Source organism: Scophthalmus maximus, chromosome 14, assembly GCF_022379125.1.
Source record: "Scophthalmus maximus strain ysfricsl-2021 chromosome 14, ASM2237912v1, whole genome shotgun sequence".
Taxonomy (NCBI): domain Eukaryota; kingdom Metazoa; phylum Chordata; class Actinopteri; order Pleuronectiformes; family Scophthalmidae; genus Scophthalmus; species Scophthalmus maximus.
In genome coordinates this window covers 22,929,704-22,947,644 of record NC_061528.1, presented here as the reverse complement: position 1 = coordinate 22,947,644, position 17,941 = coordinate 22,929,704, and the positions used below count along the sequence as shown (strand labels likewise).

Genomic DNA, 17,941 nt, shown 5'->3' with positions numbered 1-17,941 from the left:
GAAACCTCCAGCCTGTCATTCATCTTTGCATGGTATATTATAATCCATGGGGGTTTAATCAAAAGCAAAGTGTCGCCGAGTCTGTATCCGTTTAAACAACTGTTCAGTGTGGCGAAGTCATAGTTCATTAAATGAATTACCCCCGAACTTAACGATGAATAAAAAAGTCCGTATGTATTGACGGATCTGCCTTGCTATTATTACAATTATTATTATTATTATATAACCAAGCGGTCGTCGATTGGGACTCCGTTTAAAGTTTCACTTTTGATTCCGAGCTCAGCTGAGTCACTGGGACCTGGTCTCTGCCTCCAACAACACGACACACAGAAGCGGTTCTGTTGGATCAGTGTGGAGTGAATCTGATCAACTGGACACATTCTGTCGACATCGGGGGTTCGTTCTCGTCGGTCAGGTCATGGGCGACACGGACAATACGCGGGAGACACATGCCAAGGTAAGAGACGCTCCGGTGTTTGAGTCTGGAGGAGGCCTCGACGACTGGTCGTGAAGTGTGGTTGTGACAGGGCCTGTGTGACCGTCAGGTGGACGGTGGCCTGGAGGAGGACAGTCAGCTCCGGGAGGCCAAGAAGGAACTGGAGACATGGAAGGTAGGAAACACTTCACATACAAGATCTCTGTCTGTGGGATTCACGAAGCACGTCAATAGGAAGTAGATTGTGCTGTTCTCAGCATTAAACATGACATTTATTACCAAGTCTTTAAAAAATGTCCTCCCTGTAACCGTGGTGATCCACATCAGCATCCCGCTTCCTCCATGGAACTCTTCCTGTTTTGTATCCAAGATGAAAGCAGAGAGAGCCGACGATGTGAAATCCAGGCTGATAGTGGAAAAACTGGAAGAAGATGAAGCCAAGGAGAAGGCCAAGCAGGAGATGATAGCCTGGGTCAAAAAGCAGGACGAGTGTCAGAAGGAATTCACTCAGAGCATGGGCTCAGTGCAGGTAGTTACTTTACCATACTACAGCACAGGCTGCTGGGGAGAAATGAGATGGAACTCATGTGTCCTCTCACTTGATTCCTTGTCTCAGGGTGAACTCTTGAAGCTTGCCAAGCGCAAACAGGATTTGCTGGACAAACTGAAGATGTGTCAGGATCAACTGGAGAGTAAGAGGGCCGAGTCCACCAAACTGAAGCAGAAATTCAAGGTGAAAGTCTTCAGGGCAGCCAGCCAGATTGAAATCAACTGCATCCATTTCAGTGTATTGATTTATAACAGGACAGCACAATATGTCTGAATAATATAACAACACTTTGACAATTTGTAGCACAATAATTATATCAATAACAATGACATTATTGTGCTGCATTCTTGTCCAGATCTTTGTGCAGATTCCTGACACAGAGGTAAGGTTCAGCGCTCAGGACAAAGAGGAGAGTGATGACGACAGTCAGCCAATCAGAGGCGTGTTCATCATTGAACAGAGACCCACTGTTCTTCTGCGGGGGGGACAGGCTCTCATCACCTTCAAAGAGGAGCAAGGTACATTATGAAGAGTACTTTTACTCTTCACCTGTGTGTGTGAATATTACTACAGTGCTCAAAGGGTGAGTCTATGGTGTGTACACTTTATACACTTACACATAAATGCTCACACCACCAGAAACCACGGCTCCTGATAGCTGTCGTTCTCAGTGAAGATGATCATGGTTAAACATGCACAGTTCAACTCAACATTACAGGATTTCAGTATCACTTTCCAATGAGGCACCCTGCAAAAAAAGGTTTATAATGTATACATTATAATATAATACATAATGTATAAAATATGAATGTAAAGTTGAATGGCTTTATTACAGATTTAAAGTTATGCATACAATATTTCAAACATTAATATAGCATCTAACAGCTATTTCTTACATAAAGATAAAGTGCAGGCCTGGATTAACCCCCTCAGGTGCCCCAGTGTGACAATTCTTGAAGTCCCCCTCTCCTCTGACTTTACATGAAAAAAAATAACTCTGACATGAACACCTTAGGTTTACAAGAACATATAGCTAAAGTACAGGCTTACTTTACATACTACAGAAAAAATTAAGACCCAACCAAAGCATGACAAATGCCATACAGACCTGCTAACATCCCAATGCAATATGTCATGCACCCAAATATATATATTGTTTGATCTCAAATAATTGCAATAGTTCTTTCTTTTTTTGTGCTTGTTGGCATTTCTTCCAGTAAATATATATATTGTAGAAAATACGACAAGCAACATTCTGCTAAGGCCCCTCCTACCTGACTCATGACCTCACAGTTACACCTGACAGCCCAGTGCTCCCCTACATCTGTCAGTCTGAGAATAAATAGATCTACACAGAACAGACTGAGGTAGAAACAAACTGACGATCAAGCATCTCCTCTACTGACAAATTTAAGCATAGTAACTGTAAATTATAGATAGTACTCATTAATTATAAATGTTATCAGCTCCATCAGGCCCATGCATATTGGCTTCCCCAAATTTCCTTAAATACATTTCTATATTTCCGTGGGTCTGACCAGGTGCAACTACAATGTTGTGCTGCTTCAAATGAATTGTGGCACGGCATTTTCTCCTTTTCTTTCGTAAGGGATAGTCCAGTGTTTCGTCTTTGGTGCCTTCCACCCCCCCCCCCCCCCCCCCCCCCCCCCCCCCCCCACCCCCCCACCCCCCTTTATTGTGCAGTGTGCTTATTCAGCCAGCAGGGGGTGATGCTGCTTTGGACATGTATCAGAAGATAAATGACTGACAAAGTGACCTCATTTGGGACTGGGCTGAGTGTCATTTGATTCACTATCAGTGACTAAAGGATACAGTAGTGGTACAAAAGGGAGATGGTGATGAGTATCTCTCTCATGTTTTCTGTCTTCCAGTGGCCTCTCAGATCCTGAATATCCCCAAGTGTTCGGTGTCCTGTGAGGACATGAGTTTGGATGTGAAACCAAAAAGAATAACCATGGATCCTGCTGTAAAGTTTGAGGTACATTCGGATTGAGTAACACTGGTTTTCTGCTTTCAGACTGTCACAAGTGCAGCATTTTAAAACACACTCTTAAGTCTGCGGATTGTTTGTCTCCATCGGTAACAACAAGGTTGTGGATATACTTCCCTAAACCAAACCTTCTAAATTCTTCAAGACAAAACAAGCTACATTGCATAACACTGACCAACAGTATTGATGACTGAGATTGTGCTTTTCACATGAAATCTGTCAGAAACGACCGGGCCGTGGGCAGTCGCAAACAATTGAAAGTGTATAATCAGTCTCTATTATCCCATAAGATTTGACCCTATTGCTATCTGAGTGTTAGAATTCGGTCCAGTCTAATGTGTTCAGTCCATTTTGTGATCTATAGCAATAATCCAGATGAACTATCACATTTACACACTGAATCTTTTTGTTGGATTGACAACATCTGAATATTTAACTTTTGTTTCCTCACATGTAGCCTTAAGTTTGCAAAAGTATGCTAGGGTGTTTTTAAGATAATATTCAGAACATTTTTCAGGGGCACTGCCTTGTTTTCTGATGTGGCCAACTGGCACAACTTGTTTAGTGACACTCAACATGACTCATTCACAAATGACGTATTCTTTTCCCTGTTCCCCATCAATATGTAATGTATAAGCAAGTTACTAAAAAGAAGCCTGAAGCCAGGACAGCGGTTATTTGAAGTTTTCAGTCTTTCTTAAAAAAAACATAAACAGCTGCAGATATAGTTGACAAAGAAACAACAGTAGGTAATTCTACGGTGTGTCACAGCATTTAAACTGATGATGTCACCAGCTAGAGGTCTTCTCGGACCCAAAAACACGCAGCCATGTTACAACCCAGAGCTGAGCCGGATCCGCCCATTATTAGGAAACTTGGACCTCGACCCGGGCTGCAGACTTCATGCACCACACTGCTCTGCTTTTCTGATGACACACACCTCTTTGTGGCTCTTGTGTTCCCGCCCTAACAATGTTGCAATTTATGAATAGACACACAATACACACACACACACACACACACACACACAGCATTAGTTCCAGCAGGCTCCAGCTCCATCACGGATCCACTCGGGTATTCCACATAATGATTAACAGACCTGGGACCCGCGACAATAGAAAGGGGAACTGACCCGGATCCGACTGACTGAGTCTGTACACGTCCTGATTCCAATCACTGGTCATCTTTGTATATAACGTGACCCAGGAACCCTCTGTAAACGCAGCAGGGACTGCAGGAAGAATGAATGCAGCCAATTCACAGAGGTACTTGAAGAAAACCTGCTCCAGAGTGAACGTGATCTGAGACTGTGGCGATGGTTCATCACGACAGCGCGACAATTATTTAATCTTTATTTAATCAGGCAAACTCATTGAGATCTAAAATCTCTTTTTCAAGAGAGGTCTTAGAACAATTAACATTTACAGCAATAAAAGACGACACAAATTACAGAGAGCAAGAGCAGACAACAGACAAACACCTCAACTAAAGGCAGTTGCGAGATTCGGTGAAGTGTGCTAATAATAACTGTTTGTGATTCATTACGTTTAAAAGCTGCATAATAGTTCAAACCAGTTTTCCAAGATTAGTTTGAATAGGGGGATTGCCAATCGGGAAATCTCGGATCTTGTTCTGTAGTTACTGGATTTAACAGAAATGAGTGATTTTTTAAATTTTTGTGGATTCATTGTCTCCGAACTGACAGAATGAACAAAGAGTGGACCACGCCTCTCTCCCTTGTATCAATACTGACAGAAAAATTGTGCTTTATGTGTCACCCTGTGGTTTACTCTTTTGATCACACCGGACTGCTAAGAATTCTTTGACCTAACCAGAGCCGGCCCTGGCGAGATGTTTGGCGAGATGTTCGGTCGGCACCCCCCACCCCCAGGGCGCATACAGTACATGAATTCAGACCCAAAATGCAGACAACCAGACTCAATGAAAGTTCTCACAGATTTAATAGTCTTTCCATCAATAGAGCAGTAAGGTAGAGAAGCAGGAGCAAGGCAGCGTGCATTCAGCAATGGTTTCCTGACTGAGTTCCAGTCTTGGGCTGAGTTGCAGGACTCACACCTGGCGCTGCCAGATCTACTTCCTGCCTCAGAAAGTGACCTAAACGATCAGAGAAGGCGAATCAGCTTTGGGAAAATCACTGCACAAGATCTAAACAAAGTCATAGAAGAAACTGTCCGAGGGGTTAACCATGGTCGAAAGAAACAATCTGGTGACGAGGAGTCGAAGAGTCACAGCTTTAATGCAGAGATAACGAGCTTGATCAGGAAGGGACCTCAGGAAGACCACGTCCACTGACACACACACACACACACACACACACACACACAGACAGAGAGAACTAATAGACAGAATGCATTAAAGTCAAGTCGCATCCATGACCTCCACTTTATGTCTGGGCGCCCTCCATGGGTGACGGAGCCCTAAGCAGTCGCCTATGCAGCCTATGCCGAGGGCCGGCTCTGGTCCTAACTGCCCTGTGACCAGCGTGTGCTGTCATCACTGTAGGTCCACCTTGATGTCTCCAGAAGGAAGCTCGTGGTTTCCAACATCCCCCCTTCCATGCCAGAGGAGAGAATGAGGGATCGACTGATGATAAGTTTCTCTCGGCCCAGCAGAGGAGGAGCAGAGGTGCAGGGAGTGGAGTACGATGAGAGCACCGGGACAGGACACATCACCTTTCTCCACCCTGGAGGTACAGCTCCCTAAGCCATAGCTCCTGATGCACTCATTAGACAGAAACTCCACCTGGAACTAAAGGGGGTTAAATATAATCCTCCTGAACTGTGGATGTCTTAGAAACACAGGGGTGACTGCAGCTCAACCAACACAATAAAGGTCTTATCAAAGTAAGGAAGGAGTGCACAATAAGCCGTTTCACAGTTTACTGTCCATCTAGGTCATTCGAGTTTGTTCAAGTGCCTATACTTTGAACATTTACAGGTTCATAATCATAATATGGGCTCTCCAAAATTGCTTTAAGTAATCTAGACCAACGCTAGCCAATTAGCCAACTGAAATCATCCTCACCTTCCTTGAACACATCTTCAAATGACTTAAAGTTTGTGGTTCACCTTGAAAAGCAACTTTCAGTGCGTTTCAGGACTGAAGCTCTTCATAACTTTGAGCCAGCATATTATTCTTGTGTGTATGTGTGTGTGTGTGTGTGTGTGTGTGTAGTTGCTGAGATCTTGGCTCTGGGAGGGAGTTACCAAGTGGATCTTGAATCAGAGGTGAACATGCTGGTTGGACCCGTTTACCAACACCAGCTGTGCAAGTTTCAGGTAAGATCCAGTACTGGAACAGCACACTGGTTACACACATACACACTGCAGAGCAGAAGTGAACCTTCTTCACTGGCCACTGAGATACAAAATGTGAAATGTTCTTTATCATGTAAAAAGTTATGAATGGTTAAAATGTCAAATTTAACTCACTACATTTAAATGATGAGATTATGGGCCCTATCTCACACCCAGCACAAACCCCATGCAGATGTCTTTGTTAGTTTCAGGCCGACAGTTGTCTTTTTCCCGTTAAGCGACTGCACTGTTTAAATAGCAAATGCACTTGTGCCCATCAGACCACCCAAGGGTGTGTTGGTCTTACATTACACTGATATCTCATTGTCAACAGTAATATGAATTAGTAACATGCACCTACAGTGGCACGTGAACAGCCAGCATTCACCTGCTCTGTATTCTTTAGACCTTGAACTTATCATTTTGTTGTCTGTGGTATTGGTCAGTGGTTGGCATGAAAAACTGTTAGTAACCAATACACACTGATGGTGCAATTATTCATAATAATATTTAATATAATTAATAAATATGAATGGAACAGCTGTGGTCATCCTGAGTCGACTGCAGTAATAACGCTCCAGAAAAATCTCTGTCAACACCATCAGTGCTGATGAATGTGATTTTTGTCTTGTCTGACAGACGTTCTGTGGCGCTCCGAAGCGAACCATCCTCCTGGATGACATCGAAGACATCGAGGAAGAGGAGGACCTGCAGGACCATCTGGAGATCCACTTCCAGAAGAAAAGTAACTGTGGCGGCGACATACAGAGCATCAAGTACATATCTGGGGGGAAGGTCATGCAGGCCCTTTTCTGTGAGGAGGCAGGGAAGAGGGAAGACTGACTGTCAACTGCAGGAATCAAACCTCAGACGGCTAAAACATTAATAATACATTAATATGTATATGTCACACCCTGATTGTATGTACATGTCTGGTCCTATGTTACACACACCACACTTCACATCTGTAATCATGTATTTCGTTCAGAAAATTGTGTGTCTGGTGAGGAATGTCTCTTTTACACTTAATCCAGAGCCCTAGATCATCATCATGAAGATTGGAGACATAAGAGGTTCTGGTGGTTAACAGGCTACTTGTTCTATTCAGAAGCTGCATTCAAACACACTGTAGCCCTGTGTGAAAAATTACTCTTCCACACTGTGCTTATTAAAAGATCTGATTCAATCACAGTTGTGTTTATTTGACTCAGACTGAATTCATACATACCTGCATGTACAGTGTCAAGTGAAATAAACACCACTCAGCTTCTATCTTTTAAAGTGTAAAATGTAACCATTCATACTATCTGAGGACTGTCGTCGTGGCTCAGAGTTGCAGGGGGCATCTGTTACATTATTATTGTGCAGATTGGTAATGCATCTCTGTCCAGCTGTGACTGTTATTCTCATCATGTTTTTGAAAAATGAAATGTAAAATGACAAAAAGTCATGATGAGTTACTTATTACATTCTTCTGAAATGAAAAGAACAGTTTACATGATCTCATAATTATGACTTCCAGTGTCATTTTTCCGCAAACAGTTTTTTAAGACTATAAATAAGACTTTACCCTGATTACCCTGCATGCCAGCTTAGCCAGAAGCAGGGTATATTTTTACCCACGCATTTGTACTTGTACAAATATCTTTGTAAGGACCATTTTGACTAAAGACCCTACGGAGTGATGAAATTTTAGGAAAGTGGGGATGGCTTTGGCTAAAGAGATATAGTCGAAGGTCAATGTAAACAAAAATATGGTAAGAAAAACATTTTCTCCACAAATAATAGTGACAATGTAAAGCTTATACAAACAGAACAATCATTTATGAAGTCAGAAAATGACAGCATATAGTTTAGCAATGTTTATTTTACAACCAGTAACATAACAGACCATCTTTGGCTTATTTATATTAACCAATCATTCGTATACATATGATATAAGTGACAGAAGTTAGCATTGCCTGAATAGGGTATGTACAATGCACCTCTTTTCTTTGAAAACGCTAGGCTAAATTACAACAATGGTTACTGATCTCATTTCCTACATCTGAAATACAAGATTTCACTGAAAGCTGAAAATGCTGAACTAGCAGTGGTGTGACAAAGATGTCAGATTTGAGGGCACTGCGGTTTTGCAGGAAATGTCATGGAATCATTACGTTTAACCACAGTGTTGGTTTTGCGTGTTCCTGTTGTACTTTAGAATGTTGATTGTCGATTATCAGTCAAGTTGTTGTCAGGATATTTCCCTCTGGGCAAAATCATAAAGCAGACACATTGTCATAAACTATATTCATCTCAGCATAACAAAACATTTTTGAACAAAAATGGTAAATAATTGATGGTAAATAAAATTCTCCAGGAAGATTACACTGCATGCAAGACTTTGCCCTTATCCTTCTACCTCATCTTCCTGCCTCTTATACCTCATATAAATCATCATAGGATATAATAATAATAAATATTATTTATCATTTATGAAGCACTTTTCATTGCTGAAAGCAATCTCAAAGTGCTAAAATAAAAGCTATGTCAGCTGGAACATGTGGCTCCCAACCAAATGGATTGGAGCAAATACCAGCTGACATTGGGCAAGAGCCGAGGTACACTCTACCAACATACAACATAATAATAATACATTGGATTTGTACAGCGCTTTTCATGAAACTCAAAGCGCTACATTAGGTATCAGGAGGTAGAGTCGATCGTCCACAAACCTGAAGGTCAGCAGTTCGATCCCAGCTTCCCCTAGTCCGCATGCCGATGTGTCCTTGGGCAAGACACTTACTGTAACCCTAACCCTAACTTACTGTAATGTGTGTGAATGGGTGAATGTGACTTCTCCTGTAAAGTGTGATCAATAACACTAGAAAAGATCTATATAATTATGGACCATTTACAACCATTCACATTCTCACCTAGGTTCAGTTTAGAGTCTCCAATGAACCTAACCCCGATCTGCATGTCTTTGGACTGTGGGAGGAAGCCGGAGAACCCGGAGAGAACCCACTCAGACATGAGAGCAACATGCAAACTCCACACCGAAAGACCCTGGTTGGTTGGTTCATACTTGGATCCCAATCAGGAACTGTCATCCTTGAGGCAACAGTGCTAACCACTGATCCTAACAACATACAAAATCTAACTAGAGTTCACAACACCCGACCTCTAACTGCTGTTTATGTGTGATCATCTGGATCTAGATCTGACTCTGTTTACTGAGCATGCTGAGGTTAGATTACATTTTTTGATTTGTGATAATGACAGCACTTATTAATTAATTATTAAAGATAATACGTGTTGTCAGATAGGTGTATATACAAGATAAATAGTTGGAGGAGCATGGAGAGTGTAGATGCTTCAATACAGGTTAACTTCAGATGAACTGCTGGTACCTCCTACTATACTATGTGTAATGTATACAAATGTTGAGGAGGCCCAGTTGGTCTGGATTTTGGATCAAAGTGGCAAGGGGAAAAGATTTAAAGCTGTCCTCAACTACAGGACTCAATGTCACAATGTCATTTATGCGCCGTGGCCTTCACTGCCACCAGATCCCAGACCAACTGAACACGCTGTTCACTGTGACGAGGAGCACTGAAGATGTTCTGGTGGAACAACATCTAGTGTTGGCTCCTCAGCAGTTCTCTGTGGTTGCAGGTGATAACTGCAGCCGGCTGTGGTTCTGGAGGGAGAGTGGGTCGTCCATTAATTGGAGGGATAGTGGTGAAGGTGACTTGTACTGTACTTGTACTGTAAAACTCTTTACGTCATTGATAAGACTAGAAAATCGCAATATAAATGCAGTCCATATACCATCCATTTACGATTGAATGTCTCAGTTTGAGAAGTCTGCTTGGCAACCCTGGAGCGGCTGTGGCTCCAGGGTAAAGACCATCATGTGTCCTTGGGCAAGACACTTAATCCTAAATTACCTCTGACAGCTCTTCCGGCAGTGTGTATTTGTGTTTACATGACAACACAGGTCTTAGCTTTGGTCTGATGGTAGTGGGTTGATACGACAGGGGACATGTCTCGTCCACTGTGAGACATGCTCTTAGTGGCTCTGGAGGACTTCCTCCTCTTTGTGCTCTTGTTATTCTTGTTGACACAGGCCAGCGTGGCCACATGAAAGATATCCTTGACGCTGCTCTCAGACTGTAACGAGGAACACTCCAGGTAGGGGGTGTTGAGCTGCTTGGCTGTGATTGAGCCCTGGAACAGGAAAAACCACCAACAGGATTAAGATTGATGGTTAAGTCTTTAGACTGATAATTAAAGTTGATACAGTTGATCAATAGATCAGTCACACATAAAGACAACAGTATGGAGGTTTTTGTTCCAGCTGAAGTTCGGCAGAGGAACTGATCAGGCCTCCAGTGACACATAGTCAGGCGTCTGTGGATTTGTCCATGAACACAATTAATGAACCACAATTAATCAGATAATGAACTTACTGGTTATTCTATCTAGAGAAAAATACATATTCAAGATAAAAAAATCTTTGCTAACTCTAAACTCCAATATTTCAATAATATTTTATGTGCAGCCAGGTTCATATACGATGAGATGAGATCCTGTTACTATCTGCATTGCAAGTGCAAGTAATTCTGGGCCACAACCCCCACCCCCGTGAGACAGATTAATCAACCAAAATGACAAATGACAACTGTTACTACACAGATGTGTCCAAAAGCAGAGGGGAAACTGAAAGTTAACTTTAATCTAGTGTGATGTCCACTTTATTGGGTACAGCTCTACTGTCTGATGCAGTCCTATCAAGAGTTCTGACAAAGTTTGATGCTTGTAACGTTCAGTGTCTGTTGTTACTTCACTTTTTCAATTATTTTTCTTTCAATTACTGAGTTCATTGTCAGTGATGGTGTTGTACTGACCTGCCAACCTTGGGGAAATATTTTGAGTACCATATTCCCACGCTTAATTCCCTTTCACAGCAGAGAGGCTACTATCCACTGCTGGAGACGTCTTCTTACTAATCCTGCTAACTGTCCAAGAAATCTGTCTGTCTGTCTGTCTCTCATATCTTGAGAACCGTTCATCTCATCAGCCTCAAACTCTCAGCGTTGAATTTAGACATGTTTCGTTGAGTATTGATGCATTTTTAAATAAACCGCTGACCAGATGTTATGATTAAATTCACAGGGATCACCAGCTGTCGTACAGGTGTACTTTGATGTCGAAATACCTAATCGGTACGAAAAATGCATGCAAGTTGGCAGGTCTGATATTAGGATGTGTTCCTATTATACTGGCTGCCTTGTGTGTAATGGAAACAGATATCTCAGCACAATGTAGTCCAGTACCACAGCAGCTCAGTGATAAACAGAGGGTTCCTGACAGCATCAACAGAACAAAACAATAGGAACTGTAGGCAAACCTTATTGCAGTGCTGTTGTAATGGACCACAGCCAATTGTTCGGGTGTACCTGATAAAATGACCACTAACTGTAAATGTCATGTTTACAGTGAAGTGTATGAAGTACACTGCAGACTGTGCCAGCAGTGAAAATCATGCTGACGGGTGTTTTATATGAATGGGTCCTATGTACTGTAGGTTGAACACATGCTGAGTAGACCTGCGTCATACATGTGTCTGCTGTGTGAAGGTGTGTCAGAAAAACATTTCCATCAAGAGATGTTGGTGTGCTACGTCTTGATCTTTGTTTCTGTGAGAAAATCGTGAACAAACCAGGCTTTACTTGAAGCCAAAAACAACCATTCATAATAACACAGACAGTGTTAACGCGTTATGACTTGCTCGACCAACAAGACAGAGGTTTTTGCGCACCTGGTCATATGATACTGCAGTGTGTCTGCTCTGGGACCTTGTGAACAGGTCTGTTCGGAGGTCGGACTTACAGCCCACCAGCAGCATCTTGGAGTTGGGACAGAACTTCTCAACCTCTCCTCTCCACTGAACAGAGGGAACAAAGAGCAAGACATGACAGATTATCATGTGACCATGATGGACATCTGACCTTGGTGTGAATGGTTGATACATATAACACCAGGTCAACTGACATGTCATGTGGTTCTATCACAGACCTTCCTAACACTCACCTTCTTAAGCACGTTGTCTAATGTCTCTGGTCTGCTGATGTCAAAGCAGATGAGGACTGCGTCAGCGTCCGGGTAGGAGAGAGGACGCACGTTGTCATAGAAGGAGGAACCTTTAATCAAAGAAAAACATCCACAACGTCAGTTGTTTTACATCATGAACTGTCATGTTCGTGACAACCTGGTAGAGTCCGTCGGGGAAGAAGAAAGTGGACATTGGGTCACCGTGTGACCTTGAGCCATATACAGGGTTTTTTTTTCTTCTAATTTCCCTGAAGGCTCACAGAGACTTTTTTATACAGCTGCTGGTTGACTCTGTGTTTATCACTTCTTTTTTCTTCATTTCAGACTTAAAGGTCCATATCAGTAAAACTAAAAATCATTAAAGCAGAGAAAAACATCAAAAAAGGAGCACTTGAAGCTTTTTGATAAATGTTTATGTACTGACATGATTCTTGCACTTTTTGGGGTAATATCTTCATGGTTGAATGCACTTATTGTTGGTCGCTTTTGACAAAAGTGTCTGCTAAATGAATGTAATGTTTCGTAACATCTAAATCAACCACAGTAAGCACATGACTGTTTGCTAGTTTCAACACCAACCATATCATAAAGTTCGCCGACCACACCACAGTCGTCGTCCTCATCACCAACAACGATGAGTTGGCCTACAGAAAGGAGGTGGAGCAGCAGACAGCCTGGTGCATAAAACACAACCTTGCCCTCAACACCAATAAGACCGAGAAGATGTTGACTCTGGAAGGACTGGTCACCAGCACCATCTCCCACTGACCATCATCGGCTCAGAGGTGGAGAGGGTTCACAGCACATAGTTCCGGGGGTTCCATCTGACAGATGAGCTGACCTCCAAGGACAAAACCACAGTGGTCATCAAGACGGCCCAACAGCGCCTTCACTCCCTTCGCAGGCTGAAGAGAGAGGACCTCCCCATCCCGGCCATGACCATGTTTTACAGAGGCACCATTGAGTACATGTCCTGATGTCAATGGGGAGCTCGTTCCACCATTAAGGAACCAGGACGGGATTCAGATGAGCGGTGGCTGTCCACCCCTCGCAGTGAGGGAGTAGAAAGCCGTTTGGCAGTAGAAGAGCGGAGTGGACCGGCTGGAGTATAAAGTTTGACCATGTTCTGGGTTAGTACCAGTGCCTTGAATTGGATTCGAGCCACCACACAGAAGCCAGGGTGTGGAGGAGCGTTGGAGTGTTGGAGAACGTTTGGTAGGTTGAAGACCAACCGGGCCACTGCATTCTGGATGAGCTGTAGAGGTTGGATGGCACATGTCAGCAGACCAGCTAGTAGGGAGTTGCAGTAGTCCAGGTGTGAGACGATAAGAGCCTGCACCAACACCTGCCTTGCCTTCTCAGTGAGGATCGGATGAATCCTCCTGATGTTGTGGAGGATGAATTTGCAGGAGCAGATGTTTCGCTCACAACTGAGTCTGGTTCTGTTATGTTAGAGATTTCTTCTTGTTAAAAGGGATTTTTTCTCCTTCACAGTCACCAAGTGCTGCTCATTGTGGGAACTGTTGCGTTTTCTCTGTAATATTGTGAGGTGTCGACATTTAAAGTTCCTTGATACGATGTATGTTGTCATTTGGCCTTACACAAATAAAATTCCTCTGTGTGGGATTAATAAAGTCTTATCTTATCTTATCGCTTATATACATCTCTTATTTCAGCCATAACATTATAACCACCTGCTCCCTCTCTTGCAGCCATACAGCTCTGACCCGCCGTGGCATGAACTCCACAAGACCTCAGCTTCTTCCATCAGTCCGTGGTCCAGTTCTGATGCTCACATGCCTGTTGTGGACATGGGTCAGCAAGGGCACTCTGACCGGTCTGTGGCTGCGCAGCCCCGTGTGCAGTGAGCTGTGATGCACTGTGTTCTGACACATTTCTATCAGAACCAGCATCAACTTTTTTCAGTCACTTGTGCTACAGTAGCTGTTCTGTGGAATCAGACAACACAGTCTGTCCTTTTTTCCCCAAGCACTTCAATGAGTCTTTGACCCATGACTGTGTCCTTCCTTAGACCACTTTTGGTAGGTACTTGTGACAGAAAAATGTAATTTGTTCAGAATGAAATTAAATTTGGACTCAAGATGGAAGTACTGTCAGTCAGAAGCACCAGTACTTATAGGAATTACATTAATAATGACCAATTCTGTGCATCATGGTCGACATCCGCTGAACTGAGTGAGGTGGTGGGTACATGTCTGGATGCTGTTGCTGATGATATGAATACTGATGTGGTTGGTGTAAAACAAACTAGATAAAGATGGACGACATGACAGCTCCCCAAATGAGGAACCAAATCCTCTGGATCACCACCTGGAGGATTGCTGCGGTAAGGTTGCAGATAACGTTCCCATGGACCAAAAAATCAAAGTACATGTTAAATAGATTTTTCTCAGAGATGTTTTTTGTCATCTTAGGTAGTTCTTATCACAACGATGTATGTTCAAGTGTTCAAGTTTCTTATATGTTTGATTTGAATAAGTTAGGGTTATCAAAACAGGCAAAATTGCATTATTGTCAAAAGTCAGTCAACCTACAGCCTTTAAACAGGGAGGGGGAAAAACTGTGTCTGAGTTGAACTCTCAAACTGAGGGGTGGGTGGGTGGCCTGTTGTGAAGCAGGGGTGTAAGCTGTAATTTATCCAACACCAGTGAGTTCAACAGAGAGACTGTGACGCCGTCTGTCTGGAATGTAGGCGAAGCATTGCTAAGAGTCAGATTTCACTGTGGACAACATATGAAATGTTCCCATCAGGCCACTCCCCAATTACACACTCGCACTATCCAGTGCCAGGGAATCTTTCCTGCTGTTAAAATGAAAACTGCTCTTCAAGACTATATGATATAAGGATTCCTAACCTCCACTCAACCCTATCATGTGTTGTTTTCTTTTTCCCACCCAGTCCAGTAGTCCACAACCTGAAGGGAATCATCTCTTTTAGACGTTGAGGGAGCAGGGGCTGAACCTAATGCCCTATAAGTCCCTATAGAAACAGTTCACTGTGTCCCATGCCCATACATGAGTGTATTTATGATTTCTGTGTGCTGTTAATTGTGGTTTTTGGGCTCTCCATCACCATTTGCTGATATGTATCCTCTGAATGATGATTTTGAATTGTAAGCAGATAAATGATTAAGCCAAATGAAAATTACTCATTGTGCTGCGGTTGTTTTTATATTGCTCCAAGTAACTCAATAATGTCTTAATTTAATGGTGGAATTTAAATTCGTAAACGTCAGACTTCAGAATTAAAATGAGGAAGCTGAGAAAAAAATGGTGTATGAGCTCCACAATTGTAATTTCGATGCAACTTTGATTATCAGATACATACTGTATTTAATCAACATTAAGGATTCAGCCCAAAATCTTATGTTTGAGACATGTCTGGTTCCATATCTGTATTAGTACTGTCAAAAACTCTGACGATCCATGTACAACCTGACAGTATATAACATAAAACCTTTTCCAGGCCAGGGATCTCATATATTTGACATTTCCATGACTGCATTCACATGCAGAATGAGGTGAGAGTGGCAGTGTCATTTTCAGTGACATCCTCATACATAAAAAAATAGAGAGCGACACAGATTTACAAGGCACCAATGCCAGAGAGGGCTCTAGAAGAGGAGAACATTTCCCCTCTCGATGCAAGTGTGAGAGAGGGTGGGGGCCGTCTCCGAGCTGGAACGTAACGTTAGTTAGAAGGCTAATGTAAGCTATGTAATTACTATGAATATATTTGTAGCTATTGCATAAAATGTCCAACCAATGAAGTCACACACTGCCATCGTGTGTGCAGACACTGCTGCAGCCTGTCTCCCTAAGAGAAGGTGTGTTGTAGGGATGGGCCCAAGGCAAAAGTACGCTACTGGAATAAGACTAGACAGTTTGTCTAGAAAAACCATGTCTCCAGTCTGATAATGAACCCGCCCACATTTGATTAGAGGGCGTTAACTTTATTATAAATTTCATGACGTACAGACGGTTTGAAACACTGGGTGGTATATGTGTTCAGAAATATGATATTAAAACCCCCACAAATTTGTTTCATCCTCGACCATCGTATCGATTGGTTCACAGCTCAAAAAACTACATTACCACTTTAACCTGAACCTCAAGTCAACAGAGCCATCGCTACGGTGACAAAAACTGAGCAATCATTACATTTTCATAGATTATCATATACTAAGTGTATTCAGATGCGCTCTGTGAACAAAGAGTAGAATCTTCATAAAAGATATGGATGATGGATGTAGGGCCTTGGCGGAGCCACAGTTTCATTCCAGTTAAGTTACTTAAGTAAACTTCTGAAGAGTTACGGGTTACAGATTGGGTTTGTTTCTGGGGAGAGACTCCCTGGAGGTCCCTACCTGAAGTGTCCCACAGTCGCAGCTCCGCTCTCTGCACGTCCAGGTCGAAGGTGGCCGTGTAGTTTTCAAACACTGTTGGCACGTAGCTCTGCAGAAGACACACCACGGTCAGATCACAGCGTGTCACTGGGGTGGGTTTTATCTGGATCAAACTCTCATCACGGGCACAAGACACAACTTTATGTATGTAGTAATATCAAAGATATGTCTTTATGGAACTTTAATGATCACAATTGTGGAGCGTCATCAGGAAATATGATCCTATTGTTTTTAAGGTTTGTATGACTAGTATTACAACACTGTAATTGATTGATTGAAATGTTTATTTTGAATATGTAAACAAATAACTTTATATATGGTAATGGGTCATATAAAATAAAGAAATTATAGCTTGACTGCATTATTTCACCTGCTCTGTCACAACCCCTACAGCTTCCCACCTGTTGAAATACCTACCTACTATACAACCCATAAAACACATAATAGTCTATTACCCGCCAAAAAGGACGGAAATCACTTTGTGGCAGACTATCACTTTTTGGCACCACACCCGGGGGACGCGAGCCGGGGGACGGGAGCCGGAGGACGGGGGACGGGAGCCGGGGGACGGGGCCGGGAGCAGGGCTCTCTTACCTCAGGGAAGCGGTCTTTGGCGAACACGTTGAGCAGGGCGCTCTTCCCGCACTGACTGTCTCCCACGGCCACCATCTTCCACCGGACGTCCATCCCGACTCCCGCCAGGTGTCCACGTGCTGCAGGTCGAGCCTCGGAGCCTCCGACGGGGCAGAGATCGGTCCTGTGCCCGGGTCCCTCCTCCTCCAGCAGGAGGGCGGGAGGAGGGGCTCTGTCACTGGGCACAGACTCTTTGTCAGTCCTCATCTCCATAGTAACGATAGGCACAGTCACAACTGAATGAAAGTATTGTTTATTAAAAAAGAAGAAGATTACATGTGGGCTACACGTTGCAGTCTTTTTATAGAGTCTGCAGCATGGTGATTTATGTTGGACTCAACACGTGAATTCTATATGAGGGTCCTATATCTTGTCAAACACCTCCTCCATCTTCATCATAGTGTGTTTGACATTTCTCCCGCTTTGTGTTTTCTGCTTTTTTCATTCATTAGAGTGAATCAAGCA

The 17,941-nt window shown here is 43.0% G+C and overlaps 2 protein-coding genes and 1 long non-coding RNA gene across 4 annotated transcripts; 2 read left to right on the top strand and 1 right to left on the bottom strand.

The window, feature by feature from the left end:
• Positions 1-263: 263 nt before the first annotated feature.
• nmi (N-myc (and STAT) interactor) lies at positions 264-7,500 on the top strand. Of its 2 annotated transcripts, none has more exons than XM_035604873.2 (9): positions 264-457; positions 546-611; positions 807-965; positions 1,053-1,169; positions 1,342-1,504; positions 2,879-2,985; positions 5,521-5,707; positions 6,193-6,296; positions 6,954-7,500. In XM_035604873.2, the coding sequence occupies exons 1-9, from the start codon at positions 419-421 to the stop codon at positions 7,155-7,157; spliced, it is 1,146 nt and encodes a 381-aa protein (XP_035460766.2). In that variant the 5' UTR covers positions 264-418; the 3' UTR covers positions 7,158-7,500. The 2 variants fall into 2 exon arrangements, with proteins under 2 accessions (XP_035460766.2, XP_035460765.2); XM_035604872.2 differs by having other exon boundaries at positions 528-611.
• LOC124851002 lies at positions 2,992-5,348 on the top strand. The gene is made up of 2 exons (XR_007032134.1): positions 2,992-3,828; positions 3,868-5,348. It is a non-coding gene; the product is annotated as an uncharacterized LOC124851002 (long non-coding RNA).
• Positions 7,501-8,163: 663 nt separating the features above from the next.
• Positions 8,164-17,689, bottom strand: LOC118283153 (rho-related GTP-binding protein RhoE-like). The gene is made up of 5 exons (XM_035604874.2): positions 17,438-17,689; positions 16,805-16,892; positions 12,396-12,505; positions 12,124-12,249; positions 8,164-10,529 (listed from the first exon to the last, which is right to left on the bottom strand). Exons 1-5 carry the CDS (start codon positions 17,687-17,689, stop codon positions 10,284-10,286), a joined length of 822 nt encoding a protein of 273 aa, XP_035460767.2. The 3' UTR covers positions 8,164-10,283.
• Between the last annotated feature and the right edge of the window lie 252 nt (positions 17,690-17,941).

Excerpts from the sequence above, each read along its gene's own strand:
- nmi (XM_035604872.2), top strand. The coding sequence starts at position 419 with ATGGGCGACACGGACAATACGCGGGAGACACATGCCAAG. Across the intron at positions 1,505-2,878 it reads CACCTTCAAAGAGGAGCAAG|TGGCCTCTCAGATCCTGAAT; the intron begins GTACATTATGAA and ends TCTGTCTTCCAG. Across the intron at positions 2,986-5,520 it reads ATCCTGCTGTAAAGTTTGAG|GTCCACCTTGATGTCTCCAG; the intron begins GTACATTCGGAT and ends TCATCACTGTAG.
- LOC118283153 (XM_035604874.2), bottom strand. The coding sequence starts at position 17,689 with ATGGAGATGAGGACTGACAAAGAGTCTGTGCCCAGTGACAGAGCCCCT. Across the intron at positions 16,893-17,437 it reads CCAAAGACCGCTTCCCTGAG|AGCTACGTGCCAACAGTGTT; the intron begins GTAAGAGAGCCC and ends TGTCTTCTGCAG. Across the intron at positions 10,530-12,123 it reads CTGCAGTATCATATGACCAG|GGCTCAATCACAGCCAAGCA; the intron begins GTGCGCAAAAAC and ends TTCCTGTTCCAG.